The sequence below is a fragment of the Dendropsophus ebraccatus genome, chromosome 13 (genome assembly GCF_027789765.1).
Source record: "Dendropsophus ebraccatus isolate aDenEbr1 chromosome 13, aDenEbr1.pat, whole genome shotgun sequence".
Lineage (NCBI taxonomy): Eukaryota > Metazoa > Chordata > Amphibia > Anura > Hylidae > Dendropsophus > Dendropsophus ebraccatus.
Window position 1 is genome coordinate 52,412,647 of NC_091466.1, and position 23,277 is coordinate 52,435,923.

The 23,277-nt window shown below is 43.6% G+C and overlaps 1 protein-coding gene across 3 annotated transcripts in view; it reads right to left on the bottom strand.

Annotated features, from left to right (window-relative positions):
* The window catches only part of MIPOL1 (mirror-image polydactyly 1), a 253,339-nt gene that overhangs the window by 171,820 nt on the left and 58,242 nt on the right, over positions 1-23,277 (bottom strand). For all 3 annotated transcript variants that reach the window (XM_069951321.1, XM_069951319.1, XM_069951320.1), the window contains exons 3-4: positions 3,275-3,429; positions 1,220-1,340 (exon numbers count right to left, since the gene is read on the bottom strand). In XM_069951321.1, coding sequence (XP_069807422.1) covers positions 1,220-1,340; positions 3,275-3,405 — 252 coding nt within the window. In that variant the 5' untranslated portion in view covers positions 3,406-3,429. The remainder of the gene's footprint in view (positions 1-1,219; positions 1,341-3,274; positions 3,430-23,277) is intronic.

The window sequence follows — 23,277 nt, forward strand, 5'->3', positions numbered from 1 at the left end:
AGCTTGTTTCAGAGCCCTAGTCGCCAATTGTCTAGAAGGCAGATCCTTCATGTCTAGGGGGTTTTACAGGCAATGGTAAAAAATACAGGGGGTGCACGGGGTGTTGGCAACATAATAAAAATGTCCTATTTACCCATCCTTATGTCCCCCAACCAGTTCCTGAATCTCCCTATCCTGCAATGTCACGGCCACACTCAGAAATGCCTGCTCAGCCAATCAGTGACTGAGGTGGGAAAGTCTGGAGACCATTAGAACAGTCACTTCAAAACTAACAATGGGCTAACGAAGTGCTTAGGGCCAGTTCACATAGAGTAAAAGAGACGGAACTCTCCGCTGGCGAATCCCACCAGCCTCTGTGTCATACAGGTTGTCTATGGGAGGGCTCACGCGCCTCCGCACCTCTCCGCTCAAAGTATTGATGTTCTGCCTCTTTTACTCTGTGTGAACTGGCCCCCCCTCTTGGACATCTGTTATAATTTTTATTGTTGCTCGTTCGCATTGAATAAGACATCGTTTGGTCGTTCGCAGTAGATACGAACGCAATAGCGAAGAAATAGCGAAGAAAAAACAATCGCAAATACGATCATAAGTAACTATTATCATTCCATGGAAATGAGTGAATGTTTTCAGGTCTTTCGAAATGGCGGTCGTTTGAGATCGCTAATCGTTAACGATTATGCGAATGATAATCGTCCGGTGGAATAGGGCCCTTAGTCAGAGGATTCTATGTTAACAGACCCGACTCCAATGACATCATCCTCGGCCGCAGTTCTTCCATGTTTTTTCTTGAATATCACACTAATGAATTCTGCCAGCTCTTTATTAATAATTCATTATACAGAAATGTAAATGATGGTAGGCTTTGGTACTCTCAGGACTGACGGCAGAAATTCAATGTAATACGTAATAAACCACCAAACATGCATTGTATACCAATAGGAACGCCGTATGGTTGGTTCACATTTTCTCTATATAAATTCTGCTGTTGGCGACAGAAACCACTGGAAGATTTTTATGTTAAGCAATCCCATGGCATACATTATCTCCGGGGAGGTAGTAGGAATGTCTCATAGAGAGGAGATAAAAATACAAAAGCAGTGTAAAAAAAAATGTAAACAAAAAACTACAATTGTGTTTTTTCACTTTGAACAGAAAACTAAACCGGCATCCACACAGTGGTCATACTGTTTGAGCAAAGTAGAGACACTCTGACCTGTACCTTTTTATTGCTTTGCCTTAGATAATCCACCTCCTGTAACAATGCAGTCAGGTTGTGCTGCCCCCCTTCAAGGGCGCCAGAGGTTGGATGATCGGGGTTGTGATGAGAATCCGGCCTGTCGCTGTGTGAAGAGCAGGAAAATATTTATTCAGTATGAGCCAATCACATGACAGCTGTCTCCCTCTTATCCCGGGAAGCCATGTGCCGTCATGTTCTGTACACCTGCTTTACATATTAAGTAGGCAACTTGGGGGTAAGCCAATTGTTCCATTAGCAAAGCATAGTATTAAAGTTCACCAGAAAAAGAAAGTTTCCTTGCCAATCGCATTTCATTTGTCTATCTTACGGCACATGTATTGTGAATTAGTTAGTGTTAATGCAAACTGCCAGCCATCTAGCAAAACCAGCAAATTGTTAACACTTGTATTCTCTCTATGGTTCACTATGCTAATGCTGCTTCTCTCACATAGAAGACACAGTTTGCCTGCAATGCACGGATTGCTGCTAAACTAAATGACTGCATATCTCTGGATGAGGTGCACTATGCAGGGACTATGTAAGGGTCCTTTTAGATTAAAAGATTTCTTGGCCACAGGGGTCAAAAATGAGCGCTGATCAGCGAGGTCAGCACACGTTTGCTGTGACTTTACATGGCATGTGAAAGATCACTGTATCATTTGTGCAGTCCTGGAAACTGTGATCTGTGCTGTCAGTTTCCAAATCACAAGCAGCAGACTATACCTACCAGCCATGCTGCTTGTGATCCGGCATCTTCTCCAGTCCTCTTGTCGCCAGCTGTATCTTCAGGCCGCTGTCTTCTTCGGAATGATTGACAGCCAGAGGAGGCGGGGTCTGAAGATACAGCTAATAAGTGACTGGAGAGGACTGGAGAACATACCGGATCACAAGCAGCGTGGCTGGTAAGTATAGACTGCTGCTTGTGAACTGGAAACTGACAGCACGCACATGTACATATCCTTGCTGTCAGTTTTCATTTATCGTTACCCTGTTTACACACGAAGATGTGCGCCCCAGAACAATACATTTTAAGCTAGGTTCTAAACAGTAAGAACTAAGATGGCTATCATCAGCAAACTGGCAGAGATGTGGTTCATCCTTGAAGTTTGGTTCAGTTCACATCATGCTTGTGCCCACTGTGGCATAGATATGTTAGCAAAATCTTAAAATAGCATGCCGATGTATCTATGCATAGACAGACATTGCTTCCATTGATTTCAATGGCTGAAATTTAGTCAGCTAGTGAGTTTAGGTCATTTTCCGTACATGTATGAGTTTTGTCTTTGTGACCCTCGACATGCTTGGTTCGTCTGAATCAGAGTGTGCGCCATTTGATTACCGGTGGCTGAAGAAGTTGGATGCAGCCCTAAGACTACCTGGAAAACATGAAAACAGCCATAGGGCTAGGGCTGCAACCAACTTCTTCAGCCACTGCTAATGAAATGCTGCATGCTCGGGTTCGGATAAACAGGAGTGAAAATAGCCTAATAACTGAGATTAAAGGGGTAGTTCACAAAAAAAAAAAACATTTCTTTCAAATCCACTGGTGCCAGAAAGTTCCAAAGATTTGTAATTTACTTCTATTAAGAAAAATCTTCCATTACTTATCAGCTGCTGTATGTTCTGCAGGAAGGGGTGTATTCTCTCCAGTCTGACACAGTGCTCTCTGCTGCCTCCTCTGTCCATGTCAGGAACTGTTCAGAACATAAGCAAATCCCCTTAGAAAACCTCTCCAGCTTACCAGACTGGAAAGAATGCCACTTCCTGCAGGACATACAGCAGCTGAGAAGTACTAGAAGACTTGAGATTTTTTAATAGAAGTAATTTACAAATCTCTGGCACTTTCTGGCACCAGTTGATTTGAATCAAAAAATTTGGTGAACAACCCTTTTAAGGGCAATTATTAGCCAAATAGGCATTTGTATTGATGGCAGATGGGCCATAAAAACGATTTATTCTGATGGACCTAAGAAAGACCCAATCCAACACAGCACACAAATGCAGACACTGCTCTGGCATTACACATAGACACATTACCTGGGCTCCTGGGGGTCTTTTAGCACTGGACTTGCCATCTTCATAGCCGATAAATTCCTTGGGCTGGGCACAGGGGTAAACTCTGACTCGGCTCCTCTAGGTTTCCTTGTTTCTGGAATTACAGATTCCATTTTTGGACCATGTAGTGCACCAACCTAACAAACAACAATAATAATATATTATTACTAGGTCAATGACACAACTTTATGTGCAATGTGAATTTTGCTTATTTTTATGGGAAGCTAATTCAGGTAGTAGTGTATAATAATATTTTTTTATATTAAATACTTAATATTCTGGATTTATAGTCTCAAAGAAAAATTATAAAATCAGATTTGTAAAATGCAAAAAGAACAACAAAACACAGCAGGGGCGCTCACTTGTGGTCAAATCCCTATTTGGACAAACTACAAAGTAATTCGGGAGAACAAAGGGCCGCTCGCTTGGAATGGTCATGTAATACAGTAATTTTCAACCAGTGTGCCGTGGCACACTAGTGTGCCGCGACACATGGCCGGGTGTGCCGCGGGGAAAGTTCCCCAAACTATGGTGCCCCTGTGAAACAGGAGAAAACAATGGGGGAGAGAAACCTGGGGATGGGGGAGAAACAGGGGAGAGAAGCAGGGGGGAGAGAAGTTTGGTGGAGAGAAGCACGGGGGAGAGAAGCACAGGAGAGAAGCAGAGGGAGAAGTATGGTGGAGAGAAGCACAGGAGAGAAGTAGGGGGGAGAAGCACAGGGGAGAGAAGCATGGGGGAGAGAAGCACAGGAGAGAAGCAGGGGGGAGAAGAAAACAGGCCCAGGTTTTTAGTATAAATACATTTTGAATCTATATTATTAACTATATGTATAATATGTACTGTTTTAGTGTCATTTTGTGCCATTTTGGTTGGTGGTGTGCCCCGGGATTTTTTAAGTATAAAAAGTGTGCCGCGGCTCAAAAAAGGTTGAAAATCACTGATGTAATAGACACGACTCTGTATACAGCATTGGATGTAATGGTAGATGGGGACCTTTCGAGATTTCTATGGGATTCAGTGAAATTAATGATCAGAGTGGAAGATGGAAACATGGTGACTTTGGATAGCGCTCTTGACCATCAGGATGTATAGAAAGTTGAGTTCGACCGTGGATTAAACAGCAACTCACTTTATATGGATGGATTACACAGGAATAGGCACTTCGAAGTCTCAGGGTCCTATTACACTGAGCGATTTTTAACGATTAACGACTAACAATAAACGATTGCAAACAAAATTGTTTATCGTTAATCATCGTTTATCATCAACATAAGAATGATTTTTCGATCATTGCCTGCAATTACACAGAACGATTATCGTTTCAATTTGAACGATATAACGATTTTTCGCAGGATAATCGTCCCGTGTAATAGGGCCCTTACTGTTCCTCAGGTACAACACATTTCTGTCTTCCACTCTGATCAGGAAATCTATGGGGTGCCGTTTGTTCACAGTGCATTTTGTCCCACAAAAAACAGTTTGTGTCCTTCTGTCTCACAAAATCTTATTCTGTGCCACAAAATGTCATTCTGTGCGACAAAATAATAATTCTGTCAGACAAAATGTCATTTTGTGCGACAAAATATTCTGTCCGACAAAATGTCATTCTGTGCCACAAAATAATAATTCTGTCCGACAAAATGTCATTCTGTGTGACAAAATAATAATTCTGTGCGACAAAATGTCATTTTGTGCGACAAAATATTCTGTCCGACAAAATGTCATTCTGTGCCACAAAATAATTATTCTGTCCGACAAAATGTCATTCTGTGCGACAAAATAATAATTCTGTGCGACAAAATGAATTTTGTGAATTCTGTGTGACAAAATTTATTCTGTGTGACAGAATGAATTGTGTGCGACAGAATGAATTTAGTGAATTCTGCGTGACAAAATGAATTCCGTATGACAGAATAAATTCTGTGCGACAAAATGAATTTTGTGAATTCTGTGTGACAATATTTATTCTGTGTGACACAATAAATTGTGTGAAACAAAATGAATTTTGTGAATTCTGTGTGACAGAATAAATCCTGAGACAAAATTAATTCTGTGCGGCAAAATGAATTCTGTGTGACAAAAGTATGTTGTGTGCCCATAAAATGAATTAATTGATCAGTAAATTCATTTTTTCACACAGAATACATTTTGTGGTAGAAAATACACTGTGAACAAACAGCCCACCATAGAAATCAGATGTGAAACTTGTAGCTTTTGGGCTCAAATGCAAAATCTGTAAGAAGCCACTAACTTCCAGGGCCCAGGTACGAGGTTACCTCCACATCACCTATACGAACCAGTAAAGTAGGACCAAAGAAAGAAGATGGGAAGGAATCCTGGCCCATATCCCTATTCTCCAGTAGACCCCAGAGCAGTATAGTTGGCGCAATATCTACCTGGCTGATTCACTAAGTGGATTGTGCCCTTTGAGGATATTTCTGATGTGCAGGTGATGAAAACACATAGAAAGTACAGTATGAGAGATCATATACCACACACATAGGAGTCAATACCCTCTAAGATAACAACTGCAGCTGAACAAGAAACATTTACAACATTTGCTTTTTTAAGCATTTAATCAAATGTATAGAGAGTTTGATGACTTCATGGCTCTATACACAACCTGTTAGGATGAGTGACACATGCCATCACATGTAGTTACCTGCACAGAAACATGTTCCATCCTGCAGAAAATATCTACTGGACATGGAATACTTCCCATACATATCTATTGTACAGAATCTACTGCCAGTAACAGGATTACACCTGGGGGTGAGAAGGACTGGGACCAAAATGTACTGTGTAGTAGGAGGAGGAAAGAAGGAAAGTAAGGAGGGTAGAAGGCACAGAAGAGAAGGGGGTAAAGACAGAAGATCAGAAGAAGGGTGAGGGAAGAAAGGATGGAGGGAAGGATGGAGGAACAGATGGAGGAAGGGATTGAGGAAGGGAGGGAGGTAGAGGAGGTAAAAAAAATGAAAGAAAGGAAAATATCAGGAATGAAAGATGTAAAAGCAGGTAAAGGGGTAAGAAGGAACAGGAGGAGGGTAGAAATAAAGAATTTTATGATAGAACAGTAAGAAAGAGAAGTGAAGAAGGGAGGGAAGGAATGAGAAAGGGAGGGAAGGAAGCAAGGAAGGAAGCAAGGAAGGGATGGAAGGAAGGAAGGAAGGAAGGAAGGAAGGAAGGGATGGATGGAAGGAGAAAGGGAGGGAAGGAAGCAAGGAAGGAAGGGATGGAAGGAAGGAAGGGATGGAAGGAAGGAAGGAAGGAAGGAAGGAAGGAAGGGAAGGAAGGAAGGAAGGAAGGAAGGAAGGGATGGAAGGAAGGAAGGGATGGATGGAAGGAGAAAGGGAGGGAAGGAAGGAAGGAAGGAAGGGATGGAAGGAAGGAAGGGATGGAAGGAAGGAAGAAAGGGATGGAAGAAGGGAAGAAAGAGAGGGAAGGAAGAGATGGAAGGAAGGAATTAAGGAATGGAAGGAAGGAAGAAAGGGAAGAAAGGAAGGAAGGGATGGAAGGAAGAAAGGAAGGAAGAAAGGGGTGGAAGGAGGGAAGGAAGGGAGGAAGGGAGGGAAGGAAGGGTTGGAAAGAAGGAAGGAAGGAAGAAAGGGATGGATGGAAGGAAGGAAGGAAGAAAGGGAGCGAGGGAGGGAAGGAAGGAAGGAAGAAAGGAAGGTAAGGGATGGAAGAAAGGAAGGGAAGGGATGGAAGGAAGAAAGGAACGAAGGGAAGGAAGGAAGGGATGGATGGAAGAAAGGAATGAAGGAAGGGAGGGAGGGAGGGAGGGAAGGAAGGATGGGAGGGAGGGAGGGAAGGAAAGATGGGAGGGAAGGAAGCATGGGAGGGAGGGAGGTAGGGAAGGAAGGTAGGGCAGGAAGGTAGGGAAGGAAGGGAGGGAGGCAGGCAGAGGAGGTAAAAAAAATTGAAAGAAAGGAAAATATCAGGAATGAAAGATGTTAAAGGAGGGAAAGGGATAAGAAGGAAAAGGAGGAGGGTAGAAATAAAGAATTTTATGATAGAACAGTAAGAAAAAAGTGAAGAAGGATGGAATAAGGGAAGGAAGGGATGGAAGGAAGAAAGCAAGCAAGGGAGGGAGGGATGGAAAGAAGGAAGGAAGGAAGGGAGGGAAGGAAGGAAGGAAGGAATGGAAGGAAGGAAGGAGGGAAGGAAGGGATGGATGGAAGGAAGGAAGGAAGGGAGGGAAGGAAGGAAGGAAGGAAGGAAGGGAAGGGATGGAAGGAAGGAAGGAGGGAGGGAAGGAAGGGATGAATGGAAGGAAGGAAGGGAAGGGATGGAAGGAAGGAAGGAAGGAGGGAGGGAAGGAAGGGATGGATGGAAGGAAGGAAGGGATGGATGGAAGGAAGAAAGGGAGGGAAGGAAGGAAGGAAGAGAGGGAAGGAATGGAAGGAAGGAGGGAAGGAAGGAAGGGATGGATGGAAGGAAGAAAGGGATGGATGGAAGGAAGAAAGGGAAGGAAGAAAGGGAGGGAAGGAAGGAAGGAAGGAAGGGAAGGGATGGAAGGAAGAAAGGAACGAAGGGAGGGAGGGAAGGGAGGGAGGGAGGGAAGGGAGGGAGGGAGGGAAGAAATGAACAAAGGGAAGGAGGGAAGGAAGGAAAATGAAAGAAAGGAAAATATCAGGAATGAAAGATGTAAAAGGAGGGAAAGGGATAAAAAGGAAAAGGAGGAGGGTAGAAATAAAGAATTTAACCCCTTCACGTCAGCCATCTGTATATATCCGTTCCTATTGCACATGCCCCGTGCAGTAGGAATGTACATATACGTTCCTGCTTTGACGGGGGTTTGTGATGAGAACGGGATCGCTGCAGGGACCGTAGATAATGAGAATCAGCTGCGATCCCGCAGCTGACCCTCATTAACCCCTTAGTGACCGCCGAAACGGCGGTCACTAATGGGCCGGTGCCGCCGCTATATTTCATCTCCCCCCACCGTGAATCCACGGTGGGGGGAGATGAAATAGTTAAAATCAGACCCCAGACCAGCCCCCCTAGTGCCCCGGTATCTAACCCCCCCTCCCCGCGGCGGCCATCAGATCCAAGATGGCCGCCGCGATCACTGTGAACAGACTAATGTCTGTTCACAGTGATCTCTTTGTAAAAATGAATGAAAACCCCATGCTCTCCGCCACCGGAGGTAGCGGAGAGCATGGGGCAGTCATCGGGGACCCCCCCTATGGGGTCCCGGTACAAGCGATCAGCGGTATATACTATATACCGCTGATCGCTTGTGCCATGTGCCGCCGGAACATTTTATCCCCTGTCACCATGAATGATTGGTGACAGGGGATAAAAAGTGATGTCCCCCCCACCCCCCTAGTCGCCCCCCACCCCCCCAGTCACCCCCGTCCCCGAGTCACCCTCCCCTACCCCATATACTCACCTGATCCTGGAGCTCCTTCCTCCTCGGTGTCCTGGCTGGTTATGAAGTGCGCATGCGCTCCACAACCAGCCAGCTCTGAAAATTTTAAGTGACAGACACCAATTTGGTCTCTGTCACTAAACTATGATTACTGTGATAGAAAATATCACAGTAATCATAGTAATACAGTGAAAAAGAATGTGAAAAGTACAAAAAGTGACAAACATACAAAAAAATAAAACACACACTTTCTATTATAGTAATAATTGCAGTTTACTCCCAAATTACCCCTAACCCCCCCAGATTACCCGTAACTACCGCAGCTAGCCCGTAACCACCCCAGGTTGTCCGTAATAACGTCAGATTGCACGTAACCCCCCAGATTACCCGTAACCACCGCACGTTGCCCGTAACCACCGCACGTTGCCCGTAACCACCGCACACTGCCCGTAACCACCGCACGTTGCCAGTGACTATATTATTGGATAAATTCGAGTTTTTCATTTTTACTGTCTACTTTTGAATACTTTCCTCTAATACCTGTGGGGTCAAAATGCTCACCACACCCCAAAATGAATTATTTGAGGGGTGTACTTTCCAAAATGGGGTGACTATGGGCGAGATTTTACTCCGCTGGCAATTCAGGGGCACTGCAAACGCACCTGGCGCTCAGAAACTTCTTCAGCAAAATCTGCATTGAAAAATCTAATTGGCGCTCCCTTCCTTCTAAGGCCTGCTGTGTGCCCATACAGTGTTTTACGCCCACATATGGGGTACCTTTTTACTCAGGAGAACCTGCGTTACAGATTTTGGGGTGAATATTCTCTCCTGTTCCTTGTGAAATGGAGAAAATTCAAACTAAAGGAACATATTATTGGAAAAATTCGAGTTTTTCATTTTTACTGTCTAATTTTGAATACTTTCCTCTAACACCTGTGGGGTCAAAATGCTCATCCTACCCCAAGATGAATTCTTTGAGGGGTGTACTTTCCAAAATGGGGTGACTTTTGGGGGGTTTTCTCTCTGCTGACACTACAGGGGCGCTGCAAATGCACCTGGCGCTCGGAAACTTCTTCAGCAAAATCTGCAATGGAAAAGCTAATTGGCGCTCCTTCCCTTCTGAGCCCTGCTGTGTGCCCATACAGTGGTTTACGCCCACATATGGGGTACCGTAGTACTCAAGAGAACCTGCGTTACAAATTTTGGGGTGCGTTTTCTCTCATGTTCCTTTTGAAAATGAGAAACTTTAATCTAAACGTATATATTATTGGAAATTTTTAATTTTTCATTTTTTTACGGCCTAATGGTGAATACTTTCCTCCAGCCCCTGTAGGGTTAAAATGCTCATTATACCCCTAGATTAATTCTTTAAGGTGTCTAGTTTCCAAAATGGGGTCACTTATGGGGGTTTCCAGTATACAAGCCTCCTAAATCAACTTAAAAAAAGAACTGGTCCCTAAAAAAATCAGTTTTGGAAACTTTTACGAAAATGTGGTAATTTGCTGATAAATTTCTAAGCCTAAAAAAGTAAAATATGTTTAGGAAATGAAGCCAGAATAAAGAGGACATATCGGTAATGTGACTTAGTAACTAATTTATGTGATACGACTTTCTTTTTTAGAAGCAGAGAATTTCAAAGTTCATAAAATGCTAATTTTTTAAATTTTTCATGATATTTTGATGTTTTTCACAAAAAACACACAAAGTAGTGACCAAATTTTGCTACTAATATAAAGTGCCATATGTGACGAAAAAACAATCTCAGAATCGCTAGCATACGTTAAAGCATCACTGAGCTATAAGAGCATAAAGTGAGACAGGTCAGATTTTGAAAAATGAGCCTGGTCTTTTAGGTGCAAATAGGCTTGGTCTTGAAGGGGTTAATGAATGAACAATAAGAAAGAGAAGTGAAGAAGGATGGAATAAGGGAAGGAAGGAAGGAGGGAAGGAAGGGGAAGAGAAGGAAGGGAGGGAGGGAAGGAAGGGATGGAAGGAAGATAGGAAGGAATGGAGAGAGGAATGGAAAGGAGGTAAAAATGGGAAGAAAGGAAAGAAGATTAGAAAGGAAAGAAGATTAGAAAGGAAAGAAGATTAGGAAGGAACTATGAAAGGAAAAGAAGGATCGAGAAAGGAAAGAATTTTATGATAGAAAAGGAAGGAGTTAAGACAGGATAACAAAGATGTCTAATATTGCTTTTTCTGGAAATGCTGTGAACCCCTTTAAGTAATCGCCACCAGAGCCCACCTTTTCAGTATATGTTAAAGCACTATTTCCACAATTGCACAATTGACTGAATATCAAGTCATATTAAGATGCCATTTTCTTTGACCAGATCTTACACAGGTAGCCATCATCACTGTACATATGCTTATGACACAGGCTTTTGTGATGTCAGTGGGTCCTCATGTTAAACCCATACACAAAGCATATATTCACAGTTGACGTCTATTCAGTAGGTGCTTGATACTAAGCATTCGCCATGGTGGATGTCTGTCTGAGAATGTGTCCTTGGATGAGTGCCATGGCATTACTGCAAGCACTTGTAAGAAAAGGCTGATAGCATATCATTAGGTGAACTACAGAAAAGAGGTTACAGATTTTCAGTGACAACACTGTGAAATGTTAAGCTGATCTGATTTCAGCAGGTTATAAAGAATTGGGTCCATTCAGGCAATGTGTCAAGCATTAAGTAAACAACCACTTTACTACAAGTCTTAAAAGTACAGAATACCATGTATTAAATAATGGCAACCATGAGCCGCAAACCTACACTCCAATCCCAGGTATTCCCTCGCCTGTTCAAAATGAAGGGGCTTTAACGAGTCGAAAAACATGGCTGCTTTCTTTTCAAGAACTGTGCCCCACCTGTCAGCAGGTTGCGTCAGGTATTGCAACTCAACTCCATTGAATTTAATAGGGTTGACCTGTAATACAAAGCAATCTGACAGGTGTGGCGCCGTTTTTGGAATGAAAGTAGACATCTTTTTTTTTTCTTCTAACCCCAAATGAGAAGATAAAGAAAAGTGTAGGAGTGTTTCTCTAAAAATAAGTTCTTATACTATTTCCCCCCTCAAAAAAAATATTAATGGGTATTATTTAAAGTAGGGTTTATGTTTTGTTACTACTCCAAAAACACAGCAAAATCAAGCTAGGGTCTAATTTTAAGGGTGAAGCTTATTTTTGGAGAAACAGGGCACAGCTTCGAATGAATGAAGTGGCAGAGGGTGGACAAGGCTTCCTATTCGAAAGACAATTGTTCTCCATTCTTAAAATCAGTGGGGGTCCAATCGGTTTGACCCTCATTGTTATGCTAGTTATCCCTAATCCTGTGGATAGGAAATAATTTTTTGATAACGAGAATACCCTAGGTTGCAGAACTACAATCCTCATCATATCCTGCTGACAGTTTATAATGGGAGTTGTGGTTATGCAACAGATTAGAGGATGACACATTTTATGAGGTGGGAGGCATCTACACTTCCCAGTATTGTGTGCGATAATAAGGGGGGATTAAAAAGGGGACAAGGGCATCTATAAGAAGGATAAAAGGGGTTATCCAGCGCTACAGAAACATGGCCACTTTCTTCCAGAGACAGCCAAACTCTTGTCTCCAGCTTGGGCGGGGTTTTGCTACTCAGTTCCATTGAAGTGAATGGAGCTTAATTGCAAACTACAGCTGAACTGGAGACAAGAGTCGTGTTGTTTCTGAAAGAAAGTGGCCATGATTTTCTAATGCTGGACAACAGCTTTAAACAGAAGGAGGCATTCTACATAAGAGGGACTAAACAGAGAGTGGGGGAATATATAAGAAGGACCAAAGGGAGGAGGGATCTATAAGGGGGCTACACGGGAGAGGAGTATCTAAAAGGGACCTGCTGTTGATTTGCTCTACAAAGGGGCCCAGTAACGCTCTGTCACCCAAGGACCCATAAAAACCTGGAGCCAGCCCTGATTGTGAGCCCCGGATTTACTATAGTATCTATCAGAATTGTGCTGTAAATTATAACATAGGTGGAAGAGGTTTAAACTTGTGGCATACAAAATGCCATGAAAAAAAAAAACAAATGTATAAAGAGGTGTAAGCCTCTTAATAAATTTCTCACATTATACTCCATCATAATACCCCCAATTAGAGATTAGAGCGAATCTACAGTAGGAACAAAGTATTGGGATTCTGCTTATCAGGATGCGGGCTTTGAAGTCTGCTTTTCTCCATGCCGCTCCTCTATGGGTGCTGGGAAAAGATGGATCAATTCCTGGAAGACTAGGAGAAGTTTCCCAGGACTGGATCCATCTTTCCCAGCACCCGGAGAGGAGCAGCATGGAGCGGCGCAGACTTCAAAGCCCGCAGCTCGATGAGCAGAATGCAGATAGGAACAAAGCCATTTGCTTCGTTCCTATTGTAGATTCTCTTCCCCCAATGTTTGTATGAAGGGAATGCCTCTAATATGGCGAAAAAAGGGCACAGTATACTGCATATTACAGCTAGAAGGAATCACAATATGGCCTGGGGTTGCCTTGATGCAAAGATTTGCCATTGGAGGGGTCAGACTACCTTCCTTATTGATAATATAAACTAAATGTTACCTCCTCCTGTCCATTGTGGGGCTGGATTGTATTTCCTTTAAGCTTTTGTACTTATGGGTCAGACTGATGACAAAAAGCCTTTAATTATCTTAAAAACAATTATTTAATGTAGAAGGCAAATGAGAAGCAATTTTTTATGCCTTGTAACATCCTAATAAACATATATCCATAACAGTGCTATATAAGATACACTTACTATTCACAGTTTGCAGATCAGTTTCTTGATCTCTATATAACTGCTTAGACTTGACAATTTCCTTTTAAATGTCAAAAATATAAATGAATGAAACTAGTAGAAAAAATATTTGGTGCTTTCTTAAAGCATGCGTTTAAAGGCTTTCATTTCTGGCAAGTGATTTTCTTTCTTTCTTTTTTTTTTCCATCATGAGAATCTTACTATAAAAATAAACAAAAATACCAGAGCACTGGAAAATGTAAGAGACTCTGCCCTCTAGTGGTTGAAATATATAACACAGCTCTAAAGTTTATTTGCATTTAATTTGTATAAAACAATAAGTAAATGAATAATAAATAGTTGAAGGCCTTTAACTGTTTTGTGGCTTTCTGTGGTTAAATCACACAAGTATTAAACTGGAACTGGATGATTATAAGAGATTATGAAGGTGTTAAATGAAAAATAAAATCTCAGTGCAGGGTAGAGGGGTTTGCCCATATACACTGTTGGGGGTTACTTTTTTATTATAATACAACTATTACCGTAATATATGATAATAATAATAATAATAATAATAATAATAATAATAATAATAATAATAATAATAATAATAATATAGAACGATAAACATGGTCACTGTAAGATTTCATGAGATCCAAATTTGTAAAAAAAAAAATGGTTTAACAAGGCGAGAGTAGATGAAACAAGGTAAGGCCCCATTCCTATCACGGTTTAGGACAATGTTACACGTCCTTAGGGGCCCACTGTCAGACAGAGGCCAAAAGAGTGTCCTTTTGTATAAATCAGAATAGTAGATAGTGTAGTCTATTACACTCTTCAAACCTTCAGGTTAGCGATGGGCAAATTGGTTAGTAGTCAAAAAAAAAAATTCAGTCCAAATTTTCCCCAAATTTTGGACTCATCCGAATTGATATCTTTAGGCAAATTGCTGACGGGAGCTTACAATGAGGAATACGCTGTATGTTTCTTTCAGAGCATGCGAAAACTTAGGCCGTATTACATGGACCGATCACTTTATTAATCTGCTAGATCGGCAATTGTTTACTGAGCCAATTATTGTGCAGCAAGGACTGTATATATATATATATATATATATATATATATATATATATATATATATATCTCATTAGCGATGTCTATGCAGTCCTTGCTGTATATGGTAAATAATAAACTGGATATGTTAACTCTCCACACTCCCTAGTGTCTTCCTGGCTTCTCCCCGCGGCCTCCGGTAAAAGTTCAGAGCCAGTCTCGTAAGTGACAGGCTGGTCAGCCAATCACTGGCTGCTGCGGTCCCATCATGGCTAGTGATTGGCTGAGCGGCTTCAGAGAGCAGCTCTGAACTTGTAAATAATAAACTGGATATGTTAACTCTCCACACTCCCTAGTGTCTTCCTGGCTTCTCCCCGCGGCCTCCGGTAAAAGTTCAGAGCCAGTCTCGTAAGTGACAGGCTGGTCAGCCAATCACTGGCTGCTGCGGTCCCATCATGGCTAGTGATTGGCTGAGCGGCTTCAGAGAGCAGCTCTGAACTTGTAACGGCGGTTGGTTGGAGCAAGCAGAACCGAGGAAGACACCGGGGAGAGTGGAGAGGTAATGTATACCGTTTATTATCTTCTTTTCTTATTTATTAACCGTCGTCGGCACATTGATTTTACATGTAGCGATGCACACCTGGTGACTGATGATTTTAGGCCGGAACCTAAATAAATGGTCAGCCAATGATTGTTGCCATCGGCTGATCGTTCTCTTTATCACACGGAGTGATGAATCAGCCTGAATCGGGGCAGATTATCACTCTTTCTAATAGGGTCCTTACACTCACAACATTTTTTGGAGCCAGGTATCTGGTGCCATGGAAAAAATGTACAGGAGCAGGGACACCTGTCAAATGGCACTGTACACTGTGTACATGTAGCCAGGCATAGGCAAAATGTGTCACCACTCACTTGCTATTTGTTCTGTGACATGGCCTAGCTAATGGGTCAGGGAGCCTGGAGATAAGCATTGATTCTGTATGCATCACCTCTTGGTGTACTGGAGCAGGGAGTCTTGTATCTTGACAGGTGTCCCTGCTGTTGTGCAAATCCAAATCAGCTATAGAATCCAGATCGGATATAGCTGCTGATGCAATCTAACACTGCTGGTATGAATTCCTGGTACTGTGCTTATCTCTACTCTACTACTATTAAACGGATAAAGCACTAACCTATAGGTGACAGATACCAAACTGTGGCATCTTCCTGGCATAGACCTCTTTCACTCCTCCACCTGAGCTCTGTCCAGAGTACTAGTACTGCAGACAGCCAACTAACATATACTGTGCATTAATACAGTACCATCGTCCTGAACGAGATCGGGAAGAGGAGCATAAAACTGACTGGAATTCCTTACATATTCATTTACATCACCGTAGCTTTCCCAGGGGGTTCTTTTAGAAGGTTTTGTCTGAGGTGGGGGGGGGGGGGGCATAATGAGGGTCAAGACTCAGTGCCAGGTATTCCACTGCCAAGTGAAAGGCATAAGGGTCCTATTACATGGTGTGGTCATCGGCCATACAAGCCACATAGGCCTAATAACCAGCTGACAATAAAGTAAACACTAATTCACAAACTATTTGCGTCTTTCAAAGTAGACAATCCAACGATAGCTCAAGTGAGCACCAATCTATTTATTCATCGTTCACATTGGGAACCAGTCTGTCCGTCTAATACAGGTCTAAATGTCCCCGTATACCTTAAACTTTGGTTGGCCGAACCCACCAGTTGCAGTGTATTCGGGCTATCCTGAACATCCACGGACAGATGATGTTGCTGGTGATTGTGGTCGGCTGTGATGGAAAAATCACAGCTGACCCCTTTGTTCCGAAAGTAAATCCTTATATTTATTATACATAAATATATATTTTAGGGCTATATTTCAGAAGTGGTTACACAGCTAAACTACTGTATATCACAGGTGTTTTCCGCATTTTGGCTTCAGTTACCCTTGTCAGACATCAGACCTGAGATGCTCTCAGGAAAAGTTATCAGAATCGGTGTATGCCCTAACAATGCGACAGATAGGACACAACAAAGCCACAATAACTGTTATCATTACAGCATGGGAAGCAATAAAGATACTATAAGGTCACCTAGTGGCAGGGACGTGTCTTGTATTGGCACATCCAGAGAGCCGACAGTACACTGCTACTACTCTATTGGGTGAATGGAGATTTTACAAAAAAAGAAGAAGAAAGAGCTTTAAAATACTTGTATTAAGTCACTGTATGACACTGTACAAACAGTTTATCCGGGATTATATATAACATAAAGGTCTGATTCCCACGTAAAAACTGCACCATTCTTGTCTATAGGCTGTGCCTGGTATTACAGTTCAGTATCGCGCAGTAAATATTACACTTCTGTATTGCAGCAGCTATTTTCTGCTGTTTGACTAAAGGCCTGAAGCTGTTTGAGTAGCGGCTGAGAGTGTATTTGTGTAGAGAATCAATGCATTTACATATTATAACTGGGAATCTGGATGAAAATTCCATGTGTGTAAAGGTAAGTTCATGAAGTCGATGAAGTAAAGAACTGATGGTGTATTAAAAGGGTACCATCTGGGCACCAAAAAAGTTTATACTAGGCCAGAAGCGGCAAAAAAATTAATAAAAGATGTAAAAAAAGACATACTTACTTACCTCAGTCCCTCATGATGTGATGTGATCCAGACCCTTGCTCTTCAGACTTGGCAGAGATAGCTTCTCAGCCAATCACTGACTGAGGGGAGCACTGCAGCAGTTGTTGATTGGCTGAGCAGGTCCATCTCAGAAGTAGGCAGTAGAGGGACAGTCTTTTCTTTTTTTTTTTCTTCAATTTTTATACACTAAACACCTAGGCTCCAGGCTGATACACTGCAGCAAACCACCAAGAAAGGAGGGATTATACTACAAATGCAATTAGTTCCCCCAAAACAATTGTAACATACTTCCTGATTTAAAAAGTTTTGGATCTAAACAGGTTTTCAGCCTCTAAGATAGTGTGACCCGTAGCGTTTTAAAGGGCTAGTGCGGCGGTAAGCAATTATTCACTAAATAACACACATTACAAAGTTATACAACTTTGTAATGTATGTTATGTTAGTGAATGGCCCCCTTCCCCGTGTTTCCCCCACCCACGCTAGACCCGGAAGTGTAGTGCTCTATACTCACCTGATTCGTGTCCACCCCCGTCCGCCAACTTGTGACAATGATGTAATCTTCGGGCGGCCGGCCGAACCGCTCTGACCGTCCCTAGTGCTGGCAGCCCTCTGCCGCGTCATCAACTGCTCAGCCTCGATTGGCTGAGCACAGTTATGCAGAGGGGGGGCCAGCATGAGGGGGGGTCGGAGTGGTTCGGCCGGCCGGCCGCCCGAAGATTACATCATTGTCACAAGATGGTGGATGGGGGTCGACACAAATCAGGTGAGTATAGAGCACTACACTTCCGGGTCTAGCGTGGGAGGGGGACACGGGGAAGGGGGCCATTCACTAACATAACATACATTACAAAGTTGTATAACTTTGTAATGTGTGTTATTTAGTGAATAATTGTTTAGCGCTGCACTACCCCTTTAAGGCAATTGGCAGTTTTTCACATTTACAGAAGTCCATAAACCATCTGATCAAAGAAGCACATGACTCCACGGGGCAACAAAAAGAAAAAAACTTTTTGGAAAAATGCCACAAAAATTTTTTTAAAGCAAAAAAGAAAAAAACACAAAAAAAGAATGCGTGCCAAAGAGGGCTTAAAAGGGGTATATTGCATCTGTTCTTAAGTCTTTAAGAACTTAACAGCTACTGTACATCCTGCAGAAAGTGGTGTATCCCCTCCAGTCTTTCCGTGACAGGCATTGTCCAGAAAAGTAGTAAATCCTCTCCTGGAGATGTCACAAAAAGAGATGGCAGCAGAGAGCACTGTGTCATACTGAAAAGAATACACCACTTCCTGCAGGACATACAGCAGCTGATAAGTACTGGAAGACTTGAGATTTTGTAATTTACAAATTTGTAATACTTTTTGACACCAATTGATTTAAAAACAAATCTTTTTTTGCTAGAGTGCCCCTTTAAATGAGTTTTTATTACACACCGACCTGTCAGCCAGAGGTCAGACCTCCACAATCTCATACTATTCTATGGATAGGAGAAAAGTAATAATAAATTGAACTTTTCATTAGCTGAAGGCATGAAACCTGTATAAAGCCACAATGGCATAAAGTCCGTACAGTGGCACATGGATTTTTACAACTTTATAGAAGAGGACAAAAAAGTTACTGGAATTTTTTAAAAATACTTTTAAAAGGTAGATAACCCATAAAGCTCCCTTCTTGTTTACTGGCACCTTGGCATCACATGCCTCTCCCCTTGAATCAACAGCTTTTATACCTCTTAACCACTTGAAAAATCTCTGATTCCCTCCTCCTCAATTGGCCAGTCCAGTTGTGCTCGGGGCCTACTGTTCATAAGTATTTGTGACATTTCCTTGGATTTATCTACAAAGACCTGATGTGTAAGAAGGCGCTCTGCACTTGCAGTGTCCTTTCATGACCTAGGAGGTCAGTTTTTACAGGGGTGTACCGTACAAGGGTGTTTATTGAAAACATCTGAGTGTCTCAGCTATGTGAGTGCCCCTGGGTGGTCACGCATCTAATCACATAGAGGACATCAAGAGAGAAGAGCAAACACTTGGCTGGATTGCTCAGCGTTCAGTGCTGGGGGTTCATAGAACACTTTGAGGCCAAATTTACATAAAAACATAACATCATTGTACATATATAAATGATATACATATAAAATACACAGGCATAAATGTGTATGGAAGTAGCCCGATTTATTAGATACATTTTTTTTTTTAAATGATGGTATTTTATTTCCGATACATTGTAATGGAAGCAGCCATCATCATGATCTACTTTTAATAGCATTTAGAGATTTCCTTTTCAGCAAGCTTCTTTGAGCAGAAAATTGGAGGGGACCCTATTGACATCTATGAGAAAGTTTACTAGGCAAGCTCTGTGACCTGTGTAGAAGTCATTGTGCAGGGAGAAGAGAAGCCTGAGCACTGATCCCCACCATTGTGAATAACCTTATCCTCATCAGCTCATTTTTAGAAAGATAAAAAAAAAAATTCTACTATAAATCCCAAATTGGAACATTGTTATAAACAAACAATACCAATTCTGAATAATTCAAATATGTTTAAAATAAAAACTAGGTTTAAACAACAGGTAACTGAATGAAAAGAAACAGCAATATCACACCCAGCCCACCGACAAGCGTGGCACTGTTGCTCATCAATTCTATTTTAGGGCCTACGGATTCGGCACAGAGATTTCACCGGGAACCTCCGCGCCGAATCCTTCCTACTATGTCTTTGCATGGGAGGGCTTGCGTGCCCCTGTTCTCCGCTCAAAGAATTGACATGTCAATTCTTTGAGCGGAGAGTGGAGGCGCGCGAGCCCTCCCATTCAAAGACATAGCAGGAGGGTTTCGTAGAGGGAACGGGAATTTAAAAAATTAAATAAATAAAAACTTGTCAGTCGACTTCCTTAATATTTATTTTTTGACAGCCTGAGAATATACCGGAGAAGTCGCCCAGACACTTGACAGGTTTGACCCAGCTGTCATCCATCTAGTAACCAATGGAAGCAGTCGCCTCCCTATGCAAACCGTCTTCCCCGACTTCCACACCGTAGGCTGCAGATGTTTGACCTGGCACCTTTTTTTTTTAACAATTGAAAAACTTCACAGGTAATATAAAGGCTGCGCTGGGTTAAATAAACGTGAAATGACACAATGGAACACGCCTAGGCTTTGCATGTATTCAGCCGAGGGAATTTACAAGACAAATGGTTTTGAAAATATTTAGCCTAGGACAACAAACCGCAATGTGATTTAACAGTTCATGTTAATTTATGGGACAGTGAAAGGAGGGGCCTTGTGCCTTTTCACACTTGGAGTGTTGATCGTGCATGCCAAAAGCCGGACATGTAATAGGTCTAAATTCCTGGATTTATCTCAACGCTGATCTCGAAACATACTCAAATATTACCACCCCTTTCATGGGAGCAAAAGTCTTTCCTTTGTGTGGCGGTTGCACTCTCATGCTTTGGTTGAGACACAGCTGACCCGCCCGTGTAAACAGGTGTTTTTTATCAGCTCGGCCTATTCATTACATTGGATAAGGGAAACTGTTTCTTTCTAGCGTAGTAGGTTCCATGACCCTATTAGTCATGTGAATGCCCCTATATAGCAACAGATGACTGTATTTTCCCACATAGGCACAATATATAATCTACCATTTCATTTATTTTCCCATTAGTCGTAACAGATGACTATGTATGGAAAAAGTGTTCAGGTCCGTAAGGCATACACGTATCTCACATCTTCACTGATAGCAGGAACGTGTATAATGATTGACAACTGTAAATTCTTCATTATTTATCTTGATTCTAAGGCAAATGTCGTATCTTTTTGTCTTTTTTTGCATGGACTAGGGTCGATCTCAAGCAGGATTTTCTTGGTACCAAAATTTGTGCTATGGTACAGTGCCTTTAAAAACGTAGAATAAAAGTGACAAATTGCAATGGATCGGACTCCATCTGTGACGGCATCGCCACATAGGCCCCGCCCCTTTAGCGGCTATTGGTGTGGGACAATCTAGGGGGTGGGGCTTAGAGGGCCTTAGGCTGGCCCTTTCAATGGCTGCTGAGGGGGCAGGGCCTATGTGGCGGTGAGGTCACGGATGAGGGCGGGGATAAGTGGTGCTAGGGGCGGAGCGATGTGACACATAGGCCACGAGGTCCTGTCCACATATACCAATCCACAGGTGATAAAAACAACTTTTTACCAGAGCAAACACCATGAGGTATAATATAAGATAAGTAATGAAAGCTGTAACATTTACCCTTTACACCTGTGGAGAGCAGTCATAATGCAAATAGGGGGTGACAGTGTCACCTTAAGATTATGAGGGTTTCCAGTGGTTGAACCACCTGCAACTCATGTATCCCATAGCCACTGGCGGAACTACCGCCGTAGCAGCCGTAGCGGCTGCTACGGGGCCCCGCCGCATCAGGGGCCCGTGACGCGGGCCCCTGGAGCTGACATATCCTGCAGCACCCGGCGGCTGAGCATGCCTCCCGGGTGCTGTAGCCGGGGGCCGGTCCCGTGCTCCTCCCGACCCGGAGACTCCTTTCCCCAACCATAGGGAAAAGGAGTCACTGGGCCAGGAGGAGCACGGGACCGGTCCACAGCGCTCCTGTCACCCCCTGTCTGATACGCGGCTGCCGTCTGATGCCGCGTCCTAGCCCCGGCAGCGCGCGTATCATAGAGTTCTGTGTGGGCTTGTGCTGCGGCCCCGACTTCCGGCACAGAGACGTGTGCCGGAAGTCGCGGCTACAGGCCCACACAGAACTCTATGATACGCGCGCTGCCGGGGCTAGGACGCGTCATCAGACGGCAGCCGCGTATCAGACAGGGGGTGACAGGAAGAAGGCTCGACGGGGGAGCGTGTTGTTAGGTGAGTTTTTTTCTTTTTTTTAAACTTGCTTTTCTCGGGGGGGGGGGGGGGGGAGAAGGGGGCATCTATAAGGGGGGGGGGAGAAGGGGGCATCTATAAGGGGGGGGGGGAGGAGGGGGCATCTATAAGGAAGGGGGGGAGAAGAGGAGGGGGCATCTATAAGGAAGGGGGGAGAAGAGAAGGGGGCATCTATAAGGAAGGGGGGGAGAAGAGGAGGGGGCATCTATAAGGAAGGGGGGGAGAAGAGGAGGGGGAATCTATAAGGAAGGGGGGAGAAGAGAAGGGGGCATGGGCATCTATAAGGAAGGGGGGAGGAGAGAAGGGGGCATCTATAAGGAAGGGGGGGGGGAGAAGAGGAGGGGGCATCTATAAGGAAGGGGGGGAGAAGAGGAGGGGGCATCTATAAGGAAGGGGGGAGAAGAGGAGGGGGCATCTATAAGGAAGGGGGGAGAAGAGAAGGGGGCATCTATAAGGAAGGGGGGGAGAAGAGGAGGGGGCATCTATAAGGAAGGGGGGAGAAGAGAAGGGGGAATCTATAAGGAAGGGGGGGGAGAAGAGGAGGGGGCATCTATAAGGAAGGGGGGAGAAGAGAAGGGGGCATCTATAAGGAAGGGGGGGAGAGGAGAAGGGGGCATCTATAAGGAAGGGGGGAGAGGGGGGCATCTATAAGGAAGGGGGGGGAGAGGGGGGCATCTATAAGGAAGGGGGGGAGAGGGGGGCATCTATAAGGGAGGGGGGAGAGAGAGACCATCTATAAGGAAGGGGGGGGGGAGGGGGACATCTGTAAGGAAGGGGGGGGGGAGGGGGGCATCTATAAGGAAGGGGGGGGAGAGGGCCATCTATAAGGGGGGGACACCATAGGGGGAGAGCAGGCCATCTAAAAGGGGAGAACATAGGGGGAGAGGGGGACAACATAGGGGGAAAGGGGGATATAAACGTACAACATTGGGGGAGAGGGGAACATCTATAAGAGGACAATAAAGGGGGAAAGGGGGCCATCTATAAGGGGACAATATAGGGGAAGAGGGGGCCATCTATAGGGGGGGCAACATAGGGGACCATCTATAAGGAGACAACATGGGGGGGCATCTATAAGGGGGACAGCGGGGGGGGGGGGCAACATAAGGAAGCTATCTATAAGGAGCGGCGACAGAGAGGAGGGCCATATACTAAAATGGGATCACATAGAGTCAGCCTACCCACTAAATGTGGGTGTAAAGGGGCCAATACAGATGTGCAGTTGTTAGAGATGAGGATGGTGACAGAGTGTGGAGCCTAATATGTCT